Source organism: Ursus arctos, unplaced genomic scaffold (assembly GCF_023065955.2).
Source record: "Ursus arctos isolate Adak ecotype North America unplaced genomic scaffold, UrsArc2.0 scaffold_4, whole genome shotgun sequence".
Lineage (NCBI taxonomy): Eukaryota > Metazoa > Chordata > Mammalia > Carnivora > Ursidae > Ursus > Ursus arctos.
Genome location: NW_026623056.1, coordinates 52,345,596 through 52,362,256, shown reverse-complemented (window position 1 = coordinate 52,362,256; position 16,661 = coordinate 52,345,596). Strand labels below are relative to the sequence as shown.

General features: G+C 34.5%; 2 protein-coding genes across 2 annotated transcripts in view; one reads left to right on the top strand and one right to left on the bottom strand.

The window, feature by feature from the left end:
• The window catches only part of EPHA6 (EPH receptor A6), an 815,563-nt gene that overhangs the window by 355,240 nt on the left and 443,662 nt on the right, over nt 1-16,661 (top strand). The window contains exon 4 of the mRNA XM_026491624.4: nt 8,653-8,808. Within this exon, the coding sequence (XP_026347409.1) occupies nt 8,653-8,808 (156 nt within the window). The remainder of the gene's footprint in view (nt 1-8,652; nt 8,809-16,661) is intronic.
• On the bottom strand, nt 10,043-11,132 carry LOC113250313 (protein SGT1 homolog). The gene is given in 2 exon segments (XM_044381256.3): nt 10,043-10,648; nt 10,651-11,132. Coding segments are annotated over 2 exon segments (1,008 nt in total). The 5' UTR covers nt 11,084-11,132; the 3' UTR covers nt 10,043-10,073.

Below are 16,661 nucleotides of genomic sequence, written 5' to 3'. Positions count from 1 at the left end.
CCTAGGAAATGTACTTTATGTTTAATTTAATTTAATTTTTTTTAGAGAGGGAGGGAAGGGCAGAGAGAGACTCTTAAGCAGACTCCATGCTTGGCATGGAGCCAGACATGGGGCTAGATTTCACAACTCTGAGATCATGACCTGAGCCAAAATCAAGAGTCAGATGCTTAACCGACTGAGACATCCAGGCGCCCTGGAAATGTACTTTAAATATAAAAATGCACGGGCACCTGGTTGACTCAGTCAGTAGAGCATCAAACTCTTGATCTCAGGGTTGTAAGTTCAAGTCCCATGTTGAGTGTAGAGATTACTTAAAAATAAAATCTTTAAGAAAAATTAAAATAAATAAATATAAAAATGCAAATAGGTGAAATTAAAGGGACACAAGGAAACTTTTGGGGTTGATGGATACACTATCTTGATTGTGGTTAAATATTCATAGTTGTACACATATGTCAAAACTTAACCAATTGTACACTTTACAAGCAGTCTTTTCATGCCAATTACATCTTACTAAAGCTGTTAAAAAATAGTACGGTGGTGTGGAGAATGGGAAGAAGTCTAAAATTTATGTAGCAGTGGGAGGTGGGTTTGGAAGAATAGGTGTGAGCTCAACTGTGAAGCAGTTTAAATGCTAAACTGAGTTTGGACTTTGTGCTAGAGACCAGGTGTTAGCAGACATTTTCTGTAAAGGGCCAGACAGTATACATTTTAGGCTTTGCAGGCCAAACGTCAAAATCAATGTTACCATATATGTGTAATCATTTAAAAATCCAAAGGCTATTCTTAGCTCACAAGCTGTACAAAACCAGGCGGTGGGCCAGATTTGGCCAAAGTGCAATCGTTTGCCAACTCCTACACTAGAGAATAGACAGTCTCACGGTCATCTCTACTATTTAGAAATATAACTGGCAGTAGCTATGCTGTAGATTTGAGCAGGGAGAAAGCAGAGGCAAGCAGATGAGATGAATGCAATAGTACAGGAAATGTGGATTTACATAATAAGGTTGTAGTATTATGGATGGAAACTAAAAAATAGAATCACTATAGATCTTCTTTATCCATTCATCTGTTGACAAGTACTTAGGACGTTTCTGCATCTTGGCTATTGTGAATAATGCTGCAGTAAACAAAAGAGTGCAGATATCTTTTTGATATCCTGCCTTCATTTCCTTGGATAAATACTTAGAAGTGGGATTGCTGGATCATATGGTAGTTCTGTTTATCTTTTGAGGAACTATATTGTTTTCCATATTGGCTTAAACAATTTACCTTCCCATCAACAATGCAGAAGAGTTCACTTTTCTCTACATCCTCGCTAACACTTATTTTCTGTCTTGTTGATAATAGCCATTTTGACAAATATGAGGTAATATCCCATTATGGTTTTGATGTGCATTTTTCTGATGATTAGTGATGTTGATCATCTTTTCACGTGTCTGTTGGCCATTTGGATGTCTTTTTTGGAGAAATGTCTATTCAGTTCCTATACCCTTTTTTTTTATCCTATTACCTTTTTTGTTGTTGAGTTGGATGAATTCTTTATAAATTTCAAATATTAGCATCTTATCAGATAGATGGTTTGCAAATATGTTCTCTCCTTTCATGGTTTGCCTTTCCATTTTGTTGATTGTTTCTTTTGCTGTGCAGAATCATTTAAGTTTAATGTAGTCCTACTTGTCAAATATTAGTTGACCATATATGAAAGAGCTTATTTCTGGTCTTTCTGTTCTGTTCCATTGGTCTGTGTATCATCTATTCTTATGCTAGTACCTTACTGCTGTGATGACTGTGGCTTTCAGTATAGTTTGAAATCAGGGAGTGTGATGCTTCCAGCTTTTTCTTTTTTAGAATTCTTTTGACTGTTTGGGGTTTTTTGTGGTTCCATACATATTTTAGGATTTTTTTTTCTATTCCGTGACTAATGTCATTGGAATTTTGATAGGGATGGCACTGAATCTATAGATGGATTTGGGTAGTATGGACATTTTAACAATTTATTCTTCTGAAGCATGAGCATGGGATATTCATTTGTTTGTGTCTTCAATTTCTTTCATCAAAGTTTTGTAACTTTCACTATACAGATCTTTCACTTCTTGGTTCAATTTGTTCCTATGTATTTTATTATTCTTGATGCTATTATGAATGGATTGTTGTCTTTATTTATTTTATGCATAAAATCAATATAAAATTGATAGAAAAGCATGTATAATAGAAGTGATACATGTAATTTTAATATTGCTAATAAATAGCTCTTACAAATTAATAGAAATGACAAACAAGGATATAAAAAACAATGCATAAATGAGTATAACTAAATGACCAATAAAAATGTGCAATATTACTGGCGGTCAGGAAACTTCAATTAAAGTAACAATGATATTTAACTTCACATATTTTCAAAAAGTAAAATATGATTTATATTAGTTAGAGGGATTGGGGGGGTACAAGTTTAGGATGCTCTTTTACATTGTTGTCAGTTTTTAGAAATGTTATGTTAAGAAAATATATGTTAAGAAAATAATAAACATACCCTAATCCAGAGTTCCCACTCTTGAGAACTGAAATGTAAACATTATCACAAGGATGTTTACTGCAGCATAGTTTAGAAAAGGGTTCCCTCAACTGGGAGATTGTTGATAGAAATACGATAGGTACATTATAAAGAATTAACTCATGACCATTGACCTGGAGATATTTTCATTATATAGTAGTAATTAAGAACAAAAATCTCTATTATATAGATATTACCCCAATGTTATAAAATTAATAAATTCTTGTGATCATACATATAAGTACACATACCTACCCATCAATGTGTTGGCATTTTAGGGAAGTTATTTTTGAAGAAAAAGATGGAAGAAAGGTAGATGAGGCCAAATTTCTAAATTACATTTTAAAATAAATGTCCATACAGAGTATGCATGTTATGATCTCATTTATGTATCATAAACGTGTTTTTTTTAAAGATTTTATTTGTTTACTTGAGAGAATGAGAGAGAGAAAGGATACAGAGGGAGAGGGAGAAGCAGACTCCCCGCTGAGCAGGGAGCCCAACACAGGGCTCAATCCCAGGACCCTGAGATCATGACCTGAGCAGAAGGCAGCCCTTAACCAACAGAGCCACCCAAGCACCCCTCATAAATGTTTTAATATAGAAGTAAGTAGGTACTTAAAATAAAGAATCACTGAAGAAAATGAAAGTTTCAACTGAACATCTATATTCAAATAGCTTTTTCTAAAAGAAACAAATTAGAAATCACTGCATCAGATAATCTTTAACTTTCTAACAGTATTTTGTGCAGTATTGACATACATTGGAAAATATTCTTATCTTATGCAGGGTGGTTTGCTTTTGGAAATGAAGTTTACATTCCCTATAAATAGATAAATAAAGAAGTAATAGAGAAGAAAAAGAAAATTTAAAAATTCTCAAGACGTAGGTACTGATATCCCATTTATAACAGAAATACAAACAAAATCTAAAATCACTAACTGAATAGATGTATAGAATGATTATTACATTTAGAGTTCTAGTAATTTCATACTAGATATTAGTGAATTATTTGCTTATTCACTCATTAAATTTTTTAAGCATGTGTAAAAATGAAATATATACTTGAAATATGCTAAGCATTATGGATATATGCCCAAGTAATTGAGGTGATAAATGTGACAAGTAGTTATAATCTCATATGACTCAAGCTAAAAAAGAGGTGTACGTGGTATGCCATTAATGTGTGCTACATAAAGAGAATGTGACTACCTAGAACAATGGCTATCTAACATTTTTAACAGTATAATCCTATGTTTTGAAATGGAATATTATACTAAAAACCTTAATATTAAAGTAGGGTAATATTTTAACAACCCAAATGTATTTTATAAGTTCCAACATTTTAAGATTTTTAAAGGCACACAGACATTTCAAATCAGAGGTAAGGTTGAGAATTGCAGTGCCAATATCCAATTCATATTTGTACTTTTTGTGGTAGGCAAAATAGGCAAAATATTCAAATTCAAATTCATGTAAATAATTTCAACTGGAAAGGTTTGTTGTTTGTTTGTTTTTTCCTAACAGCCAGCTCACCTTGAGCTAGTAGAATAGTTTTGAGTTGCAACTGAATCACTTTCAAAATCTTTATTCACTGTTTCCATCCATTACTTATAGCAATTTAGCAAGCCAAAGACAAAAACAAAACCCATAAGTTTATAGTTAGATGAATTATGCTATGATCAGAACATACACTGAGTAGAAATGCATTATCTTCTGCAGGAATTTAATTAGCAGAGTACTCACACTCTGTCCTATTCAGTGAAAAAAAAATATGTATTGAACACCTACTTTATGATAATCACTGTTACCAGCCTTCCCTTGAGGAGCCTACAGCCATTAAACAAGTACTTGCCAAGGTGTTGCTGAAAAAGTAACACAGAGGATGCGAGTACCTCCAGTTAACCCTCGAGCTGAACCTTAGCAGTTGGAAGCTCCTCAACTGCTTTTCTGTCCTTGGACTCTATGATCTGCCAACCATTCCCACTGTGGGAGCTGTTTTCAAGAACAGAGCCTTGGGAGAGTAAGGTGTTGTTGAGAGCATCTGGATAGTATATGTGACTCAACCCATTTAAGGCCTCTATAAAAACTTTTAATATCCTGGAGGGCAGGTGCAGGGAACTGTTTATCTTGCAGCTGCCCAGAACTAGCCTCATACTCAGTTGCCCTGCTTGTGAAACCTGTCACCTGCCAATCTGGAGAGGCCTGCCTCTTTCTTCTGTCTCCCCATGCCTTCCATGCACAGCGCTAGTTTGCAAACCAACAGGTATGCTATTGCTGAGAAGTCACAGGTGCTTGGAGAAACTACACTAGTCTAGAAAGTCAGAAAGAAGTGGGACCTGAAAGGGGACTAGGAGTTAGCAAGATGATTGGTTCATGGGGTGGGATGGAGAAAAGAGATTTTCAACAGAAGAAAAGACTCAAGCAGAAGAAAGATCATGGTAGATTCATAGAAGTTAAAGGAGACCTTTAACAAGTCATTCATTCATTCACCAAATACTGAGGAAGGGCCAAATAATGCCTGGTGCTGGTCTAGGCCCTGGAGATACACCTCAGTAAACAAAAGAGACAAAAATCTCTGCCCTAACAGAGCATGCATTTTAGGAGGAAATAACTTAAAAAAAATATCATGTGTCAGATGTTAAGTTCTTTGTAGATAGGAGAAAGAGTGGAGGGTAATATAAAATACTGTGGTAGGATGTAGCAGGAGGTGCAATTTTAAAAAGGAAATTAGGCTTCATTAATACAATAACACTGTTACAAAGACCTGATATAAGGGAGGGAGCAAACCATACAATAGGTGAATAAGAACAAGTGTTAAAGGCCCAGTAGCAGGGGCATGCTTTCATGCAAGATTCTGAGGGAGGCCAGCATGGTTGGAGCAGAGTACCTGATGGAAAAAGCGTTGATGAAGAGTCACAGGGAATGGGTAGGGAGCAAAATCATGCAATGCCTAGTAGACACTTAGTAGGGCAATGGCTTTACTGTAGGAGAAATGGAAAGCCACTGGAAGCTCAGAGCCCAGTGATAATGTGATCTCATATATGTTCTGAAGAGATCAGAACTGGGTTGAGAATAGACTGTAGAAGGGCAAAGCCTTGATCAAGGGCATGTGAAAGGGAAGTAGCTTCATGTGATGTGGTTGAAGCTGCAGGCCGGGTCAGACCACAGGGGAACTTGGAATCCAATCCATTTTAAACTTTACCATAAAGATGGTGGGAAGTCATCAAAGTTTTTTCAACAGGGAGATAAAATGAACAGATTTCTGTGTTCAACACTGCACTATCCAATGTAGTAGCTAATAGGCACATGAGGTGAGTAAGCACTTGCAATATGGCTAGTTCGAATTGAGATGTGCTGTGAATGTAACATACTTACCAAATTAAATAGTACAAAATACCCAGCACAAAAAAAAACAGATAATGTAAAATATGTCAAGAGCTAGTTTATATGCTGAAATGATAATATTTTGGATATAGTGTGTTAAATAAAATATATTATTAAAATTAATTTCACCTCTTTTAGCTTTTTAATGTGGCTCCTACAAAATTTAAAATTAATTATGTATATTAGTTTTTAGTACTATTGGACAGAGCAGGCTTAGAAGATCCTTCTGTTTACAGAATAAAGTAGGCAGGATTGGGTGCTGAGACCAATTAGCAGCCTGGTCTCTAGAATATAGTTTGAATATCACTAAGCTATTGTAAGTATTTTAAGAGCTGCTTTAAGCACTCAAAAAGTCTAAAAGAAGGTGACAAATTAGCTGAAAACATTTCAGATAAGAAACTATCTAAGTTTTTTTTTTAGTTACCAGAGAAAATAAAGGTAGTAGTGTTTGGCTGCACAAAATGAAGTTTTTGGCAAGCTACTTTATATGCTAAACAGGGTTTATGACTGAGATTTGAACGACTGATAACAGAAAGGAAACAAAGTTTACAGCTCTTGTTTACGTGTCTTAATAGGTTTTGTATCTGCACATATAATAAACTTTAGTATAGTTCTATTGTGTTCACATTCCTAATTAATTTATTTCAAAATGGTCTTATTTCAAAAAGCCCTTATAATAATATTTAAATTATATTTAAAATAATATTGTACTATGCAGAATGCAAGCTCCACATTTAAATTTGTACATTCTCTATAAATTGTGTGGTTTATTAAACTTATAAGTATTGTAATAGATGAGATAAAGATTTAAATTTCTAATTGGGGTCAACATTTAAAATTACTTGCCGGAGTATTACAAATGTGTTCTATGGAATATATTCAGTTATTTTAAACTTCATAATTAAGTAGAAAATAATTACTTTATTGATAAAATACATATGTTAGATTTATTACATTTTTAAAAATACATTGTCTTGTAACTATTATATCATAATTAATAAATTTAGCAATTACATGTTTTTTAAAGAATATTTTATTTATGAAAATGTTGGGGTTGAGTATATATTATTTACATACTTTGAATTTTGACAGGCTTAGAGAACTATTTTTATGATACAGTGTTTTTATTGATTAGTCATATAGTATTAGTTAATTTATCAGCAAAAGAGACTGTGGTTGATATTTATGTATCACCGTTAATACCTTCATTGATAGTGAGTAACCAACTTTTTAAAAGTAATTTTACTGTACGGAATTGCTCATTTTACTTCTCTTGGATTTCTAGGTCATTTATATAAAGCAGTATTATAAAGCAAACATAAACTATCAAAAATAATCCAGTCATCGCAGATGTGCACACCCACACGTGTGTGTGTGTGTGTGTGTGTGTGTGTTTAACGCCTCGTAGGGGATGAGTCAGTGGTACATTGTATACTACCAGTATCAATCGAATTGCACTTAGATCTGTAGGAACATTCATTAAAATATGTACCTAGGGAAAGACAAATAGTTATTTTGTTGGGACTCATTTAGGTAGGAATTAAAGTTATCTTTAAAAAGAGGCATTTTTTTTCTTTCTTTCCTGAATATATAAGCAGAAGATAATCAAGGGATTACTGTTCATTATTGTTGATTATTGTGTATTTTTAAATAGAGCATTTTGTGAAAATGTGTTAGATTAAAATAAAGTTTGTTAAAACATTTTTTAACATAATATATGTTACTGGACAATTACTCTTCCTTTATTTTGTATAACAGTGTTAATTTAGAAAGTGGTCAGCAGTGGTTTCTTTGAGACCAGAAACAGCTATCCCCTGGACATTCAGGACCATGGATGCATACTGAGTCTAGGATCCTTTTTTCTAGGTCTTCTACCCCTGTAAAAAAGTACCTTGTAAATGACAACATGGGTTTAAGCAAAGAGAAAATGTGATCTAATAAAACATTTCATAACATAACTTTTATTATTTACATTCATTTTCATAATTTTTTGGTGAAAATTTGGTTATTTGCTTACAATTTTCATGGTTCTTGCTGTATGTGTACAGCACATATATCTTATTTACTTAATATTTTGTCTACCCAATTTTGAAATTAATTCAAAATTTTTAAATGAATGTATTCCAATATAATAAACAGAAAAAATTGTTTGCCATAAAAAATAAAGTGATAAAAATAAAGCAGTGTTATCAAATGATAGGTAGATCTTGCTAAAGTCTCTGAACCTAAGGCCAGCTTTCATTTTGTTAAAAAAAAAAAATTCACCAACAGGACAGTTGTTAAGATATATCAACACCACACTGGGCCTTTCTCCTTTAGTACTCAAGAGGACTGAAGGAAATGAAATGCAAATACTTTTTACACAGTGTGATTCAATGTTTTTAATGCTATCTCCTAGAACTACACAAAATCATTTTCCTTACTGTCAGTGAGGGGCATCCCCACACTCTGGTAATCAGTTGTTTTGTGTATGTGTATTTCAGGTATGCTTTTCAAAATTAGCAACCTGAGCCTAAATGTGACATCACCATTATGTTACTGATTTTGAATAACTAATTTCATTATTAATATTAACATATATATATACTTTTCTGTATATGTGTGACTCTGAACTCTGAGATCAAAATGTGTATCAATTAAAACGTTGTATATGTACAAATAAAATAACCCAAGCAATAATAACAATAAAAATATCTTTCCTGTTTTTACAGCTTGCAGACCAGGATTCTATAAAGCATTTGCTGGAAACACAAAATGTTCTAAATGCCCTCCCCACAGTTTAACCTATATGGAAGCAACTTCTGTCTGTCAGTGTGAAAAGGGTTACTTCCGAGCTGAAAAAGACCCACCTTCCATGGCATGTACCAGTAAGTCTATATATTTTGCATTTGGAAATCCTGTTTTCAACCCTTTGGTCTCTTTATTCTTAAATGTTTTAAAAAGTAGATATACAGGGGCACCTGGGTGGCTCAGTCATTAAGCGTCTGCCTTCGGCTCAGGGAGTGATCCTGGAGTTCTGGGATTGAGCCCCACGTCGGGCTCTTCCGCTGGGAGCCTGCTTCTTCCTCTCCCACTCTCCCTGCTTGTGTTCCCTCTCTCGCTGGCTGTCTCTCTCTCTGTCAAATAAATAAATAAATAATCTTTAAAAAAAATTGATATACAAAATTTTGTGGCAATAATGTATTTGTCTTTGATAACAGTAAAGAAAAAAGTTTCTCTTTCTCTCAGCATAGTTACTTTTCATCTGCTTGCAAAGGAAGCGCCTATTCCTCAAAATTCACATTGATCTAGGACATGCAATTCCCAGCACTGGTGTGAGGCCCTGGAAATTTTTCCAAACCATAATCTGTCCTTAGGACATTAAAGCAATGTAAGGCTACATAAGAATTTATAAGCAAAACTTGTTCTTTGTTTCACCCTTGTCCTTTTAAGGCACATCAATTTAGGAACATCAAGTTTAGTGTGTTGGGGAGCTTCCAGATGGAACTTCAAAAGTCATCATGCTATTGTTTTGCAGAAAAGTTCTAGTTTTCCTTGACATTTGTCTTTAAAGGAAAGTGTTTTTGAGTTTGTCCACATTTCACCTTTCACTTTCTCTCCAGTTTTTGGGTTGCAACCAATAGAATATTAAATTTTTAAATGTGAAGGTCATTTTAATGCCTGCACCGAGAATTTTAAATTATTTGTACTCTTATTATAAAGTATTATGAAATATCTGTACATTTAAAAAGTAAAAGTGAATCTATTAATGCATTGCTAAGCTATGCAAAAGTAAAATGTCACCTCTTAGGTAGCTATAAAAGTCTTGTTAAAAACACATAAATAAGATATTACAGTGAAAATTTGCCCTTCTGTTTGATGAATTGGTGCCAAACTATTGCTTATCTTATGTAATTCCATAAAGGCAAAAATAGATTGAGAATTATGTTACATATTCCTTGGAGACAATGGTGATGTCCCATTTCTTTTAACTGAGGCAGTCTGTAGATTTATCTGCATTGCTGCAGACTTTAATATAAAATATTTTCATAGAATAAATTTAATAAAAATGTAACACATTCATGAGTAGATGTAACTTTTGCTTTCTTTTTTTTTTGAATATATGCAATTCAGTGATAGCAAATTAATTTATTTAGTACTTTTTCCATTCCATATCATCAGGAGGATTGATTTCAACTTTCCTTTTACCTACATCAGACCAGTTGGTACTCAAAACTATACCACCAGACTCGATAAATGATTTGTTCGTAGCACGTTTCACTTCATCAGAACCATCTGAATAGATCTGCTGAAATAATTTGTTTAAAGCGGCATCTCCCTCCAACTTCTCATTTTTTTCTTCTTCTTTGATCTCACCAACCAATTTATCCCAATTTCTTGTATAGTGAGATGATGATGGATATAAGTTCTTTACATCTGCTATGAACTGTTCTGGTTTAGGCACATCTCCTTGCCCCTCTAGCTTTTCCCATCTCACAGCCTCTGTCTTTTTCATTTTAATTTCAATCTTTGTTGAAAGTACTTTAAATGTGCTCTGTTCTGGTATTATAGGATGAAGAAGTCTCAGTTTCAAATTGTAATCCTCTCCAGAAGGAAGTTTCAGCAAAGCAGACAACTCTTTTTCTGAAAATTCCACATATACATTATTCTTCTGAACATTCTTGATCATAAGTGTAATGATTACTTGAGATTCTGTTTGATACCATCATACTTGATTTTTGACTGATGAGTCCTCTGGGATGCAGACACCTCAGATTGTGATCCATTCTGAGCCTCTTGACACCTTTTAATCCAGACAGTGAAATCTGGATCTGTACTATCTAATTTCTGTCCTTCTATAAAAGTTTCTAAAGCAGCGGCATAGTTTTTTTCATGGTATTTACATATCCCTTTTCTCAGGATAGCAGTGGAATTATTTGGATTAAGTTCAAGAGACTTCTTTGCATCAGCAACAGCATCACAGTAATTCCCAAGAAGAATGTGACAATAAGCTCTTTGACAATATTGTGCATCATCTGGTTTCTGTTCCAAAGCCTTAGTCAGCTCCTCTAATGCCGCCTGGGGGTCCTCCTCGATCAGAGCATCTGAGAAGCTCCGGGAAAACTTCTGGGCTGTTACAGGTCCTGCTGCAGCTGCTGCCATCCCTAAAAATCGCTATTGCTGTTAGAGCTGCTACCACCAAGGTTATGAGTTACGCTACTACCCTAACTTTTGCTTTCTGATTGTAAATGCTGGGTAACCATTTTCTTCTGAAAGTTGCAGCCTCGGAAATTATTACCTGGCATTTTTTTCATTGGGAACATATTTTAATTTAATAAACAGAAAAAGGAAATTTTGAAATATAATTTCTCACCTAATTATGTAAAGAGTTTTTAACAAGAAAACCTTGCTGTTACTATATACATGTGATCCTTCTTGCATGGTTACTGTATATTATTATATTATATTGTGGGCAGCATACTCCAGCTTTGGTAAATGGTGGTATTTCAAATGGCTACAGCAGTGCTAGGCAAGTATTTCTCAAAACCTGTATCAGAAACTGAGTGGAACTTCCTAGGTAAGTGATTGAGGAGAATTTTTCTTTTTGTTTTCTTAGGAGGCCATATATAGACCCTTGACAAATTGAAGGAATAAATTGGTTCCCATCAATCTAACCCTTCAGGAAGGTAGCAGGGTAGGCTTGCAGTTCTTTGGAGTGAGAGTCTGATTAAGGAAATAAATATTGGATGCGACAGTGTCCATGAACCTGGTAAACTATTCAGTCATTGAATCAGATATGTATACTTATCAGCTTACTGTTTTATGTTTCTTGGATTTTTCTTTCCTCTAAAAAAAATTCCTTTTTTATACTTGGTATTATAAATTATGTTTTTATGTTTTTTATCTTTTGTATGTTTTAATTTTATTTTAATCAATAGATAGCATTTACCAGGGAATTCTAATTTTCTGTCTGGTCTTTCACTATCTTTATTAATCTCTTGTTCATGGCTGATTTATTTTCTTTTTATTTTATTATATTTTATTTTATTTTAATTCCTGTATAGTTAACAGTGTTATATTAGTTTCAGGTGCACAATATGGTGATTCAGCAATTCCATACATCACCCCGTGTGCATCATGGCCATGCTAGCCTGCAGCTATACTAAATAGAAGCAGAGAAAGATTTGATTATGGTCATTGTTGGGCAGTTTAGACAGAGAACAGCATCTTGTGTTGCTGTCAAATATTGAAAGAGAAAACCCTCCTAAAAAAGATGGAAACTTTAGTGAAAGTTCCCTAGTCCAGCCTCAGGACACTCCCCTCTCGAGGCTTTTCTGTGCTACTTTCCTAAGAACCACTGTCATGTTTTAACAAAACTTAGCACAGAGTATTGTAAGTTAATCATCTTTTAGAGTCAAATTATCTGAGTGTGAATCTTGGTGTTGGTTCTTAATAGCTATGTAATTTTGGGCAAATTGTTTAACCTCTCGTAACCTCAGTTAACCCACACATAGTGATAATAACAGTATATATCTCATTCTGTAGCTACAGTGATTAAATATGTTAATATTTGAAAAGTGCTAAGAACAATACCTAGCACATAGTAGGTGCTACATATATGTTTGTTTAACACAGTAAGCTATTCTCTTATAATTCATTTTGAAATAGTTTTTGATCAGCTAGTATTCAAACTGTTATACCCTTTATGGTTGATACGAGTACACTGGGCTCACGGCTCCCATCATCTGCCTTCTTACAAACTGAAAAAAATAAAATACTGAATTTTTGACCTTTTCTCAAAATATATTAAGTCCTGCACCTCTGTTGCCTATTTGAGATCAGTCAGCTTTTCTGAATTATATACTCTGATTAGGGTGAGAGACCCTCGCAGTTATTACAACATATGCAGAAAAAATAAGGACCATAATCTCCAAAGTATCATTGCTCCTGAAAACTGGAAAATGAGATTCTTGGGGAAGAAAAATCAGAAAAGTGGCAAGTGAGGAGGTCATTGAACAATTAGACTTCAGAGGACCAGGGTAAGTTCACTGAGATATAGAACTTTTGAGGCCAAGAATCAAACAAGCAGTCAGCCTTTTCTGTCTTTCATTAACTACAAAAAAGAGCCAAGTTGTAATAGATACATGCTCTCTTAACTTCTAGATCATGTATCTATGAATTAGACATTCTTTATCACCATTGTTCCAATAGTGTGTTATCTAAAGGTCAGAATCTGGGTCAGTTAGCAGTCAGTGCTATCACTTCCTGGTGTTTTTGTCAGTCTTAGCATTTGAAACTGCTTTCAGAGAATCTTCCAGGGACTTAAAAGGAGGCAGATTTTTCCTTTAATATCAGGGGCATAGAGATTTTGAATGTATGAGTTTAAAAGAAAGTGAAGGACTAAAGTATTGGAAATGACAAACCAGGACATTTGGCTAGTCAATGGCCTAGTAGGGAAAAATTTTATATATAGGGATATCATGTAATCATATAATTGATATAATTTTAAGGGCCCCAAGAAGTCTTCCCCTGCTCCTTAGTGCCATCATCAAAACAATAACAACCCTTAAAAATGTAGTTTCACCATTAAGAGTTTTATGATTTCTTTGGGTTTTTACTGTAGAGATAGGTATCTTTTTATTTCATTTTACATCATATGTAAGATTTGTTCACAGAAAGTTTTTATTAAGACTTTATTCTTTTAGAGCAGTTTGAGATTCACAAACAAAATTAAGAGAAAATATAGAAAAGTCTCATGTACCTCCCTGCTCTCAGATATGCACAGCCTCCCCCGTTATTAACATCCCCCACTGGAGTGGTACATTTGTACAGTTCATGGACTTACATTTGCATATCACAGTCACCTAAAGTCCACAGCTTACATTAGGGTTCACTCTTGGTTTTGTACATTCTGTGGGTTTGTATAGGGCATGTATCCATCATTTTAGTATCATACAGAGTATTTTGTCTGCCCTAGAACTCCTCTGTGTCCCACTAACCTTTGGCAACCACTTATCTTTTTGCTGTCTCCATACTTTTGCCTTTCCCGGAACGTCATATAGTTGGAATCCTATAGTATGCGGACTTTCAGATTGGCTTCTTTCACTTAGTAATATGCATTTAAGATTCCTCCATGCCTTTTCATGGCTGGATAGCTCATTTCTTTTTAGTGCTGAATAATATTCCATTATCTGGATGTACCACAGTTTACTTAGATATTTACCTACTGAAAGACAACTTGATTGCTTCCTAGTTGTGACAGTTAGGAATAAGCTGCTATAAACATGCATGTGCAGGTAGATACCAAGGAGTATGATTGCTGTGATCATATGGTAAAAGTATGTTTAATTTTGTTATGAAACTACCAAACTACAATTTTGCATTCCCACCAATAAAGAATGAGCGTTCCTGTTGCTCCACATCCTCGCCATCATGTGGCGTTGTCAGTATTCTGGACTTTGGCCTTTTCTGATAGGTGTGTGGTAGAATCTCATTGTTCTAATTTGTATTTCCCTGATGACATGTGATGTGGAGCATCTTTTCATATGCTTTTTGCCTTCTGTCTATCTTCCTTGGAGAAGTGTTCACATAAACATTTTTAGGCTTTTCAAATGGCTACCAGTAAAAAAAAAAAATAAAAGATGCCTCATATTCAAAGCTAATCCCCCCAATAGTGGTGGGTGAGAGGGTGACCTATCTTCAATCTTCTGTTGGGCCTGGCTCTTGTTAATTTGCTTTTCTGACATATTGTTTCCACTAACTCCTTTCTCACAACCTATAAGTATATTCCAACTTGTCTCGTTAAAAGAATACTCCAAGTCCAATATTTTTTCTCTTCCAAAAACAAAATCTTGGAAAAGCAGTCTTTATTGGCTGTGGTTCCTTCTTTTTTTTTTTAACTTTTTGCTCTACTGTATTCAGATTTTTGCTCTTCACTCTAGGAGGGTCATCAGATTTAGCACTTCAAGTAAACTATGTCAGAAAAATTCACCAATGATCTTTGCCATTTTGTGTTGGAAATTTTTTTTCTAGTTATTCATATCTAACTCTGTTGATCATTCTCTGTTTCTTGAAACTATCTGTTCCCTTTTATTCTAGAACATTGTAATCTCCCCTTCACCCTGTTAATTTTCTCACCATTGTATTTGTCACCTCTTCTTTTCCTTACCTGTTAAATGTTAGTTTTCATCACATTCCTTTCTTTGCTTTCTTGTCTTTTCATATGTTCTCATTCTCATGGCTTCAAACATTACCTGTAAGTAGATGGTGCCTATATTTTTATTCATATCCTGGTCTTTTCTCCTAAAGTCCAAAGTTGCCTAGCCAATAATTGTGGGATTTGGCAACCTAAATGTCCTGTGGAAACCTGCCCAAATGTCTGACCTTACATCCTACCATACTCCCTTTGGTTATTAAACTCATGGACTTCCAAAATGCTAAGTTTGTTCTCATCCTTGGTGCCAGCAGTTTCTTCCACTTGAAATACTCTCCCTCAAGGTGTTATGATTGTTTTCTGTTTGCCCTTCAAGTTCAAATGTCAGCTTTTAGGACAGGCACTTCCTGACAAATCATTCAAAAATAGAATTCCTCCCAGTACTCTTTTGCTTTTACTTTTTTTTATATCAGTCTTTAAAATTTCTGATTATTTGTACACTTGCTTCTTTATCATCATCCTAGCCATACTAGACTGTAAGACCCATGAGATCATGGATGTTCTTTCTCTCCTGTATCTCAACACTAATAATAGTACCTAGGTACTAGACACTAGGTCCTAAATGAATATTTGATGAGTGAGTAAACTAATAATTTCTCATATCAAGCTACAAAAGCCAGTTTATTGTGTTTTCTCTCGGCCTGCTTATTCACCCCAGCTTTATTTCCTTATCCTGGTGAATCCTCATCTACCCATGTATCTAAGCTAGAAAGTTTGGAATCATAATTCCTGCCCTGACCTTAACATGTAGTAGTCACAAGTCCTATCAGTTCTACCTCTTAGCATTTCTTCTGTCCATTCCTTCCTGTCAGTTCCCGGCCCTTTAATTTTTAGTTGATGTCTTCAACTCTCCCTTGGGCTGATTTAACGATATCCTGGCAAGTCTCCTTCCTTTAGTCTTCCATACCTCCAAAACATTACGAACTGTTAGAAACAAAATCATATCGATCATATTATCACTTCTGCCTAAGGTCTTTCAAAGCCCGATCCCTATGTGCCAGACTCATCTGAATCAATCCAAGGACATTCAAAGTCCTGTCTTGACCTATTTCTCTCCCTCTAATTTTAACTATATTAGGATCTCTTAAACAGCCTTACTAACCAGTTATATCAGCAACATACTTGAATTTAAGCCTTCTTGATTTTTAAAATTCCTTGTGTCTTTTTTGCTTGAACTACAAAATATATAAAAGAAATTATGAATAAGAAATTTAAAATGAAATACTGAATATTTTCTCTAGATTTTTAATCTACTTCATAAACTCTTAACTTTATTTCTCAGGTGACCAATTAATGTATATTCTGTGCTTTAAAAGATGAGCTGTGGAGGATATACTCCTTTATATCGGGTCTTGGTCAGTTAGGGCTGCCTCTGAGAGCAGTTGAGAGCACAGGAGACCCCACTGCCTACCAAGAACTCTGTTATCAAAATAACCACCTAAGGCCTTTCCAGGCCAGAAGGGAAAAATACTAACTGAGGTTAAAGAAACAAAGGAAAATAAGAATTACTAAAAAAGTACTTATCCA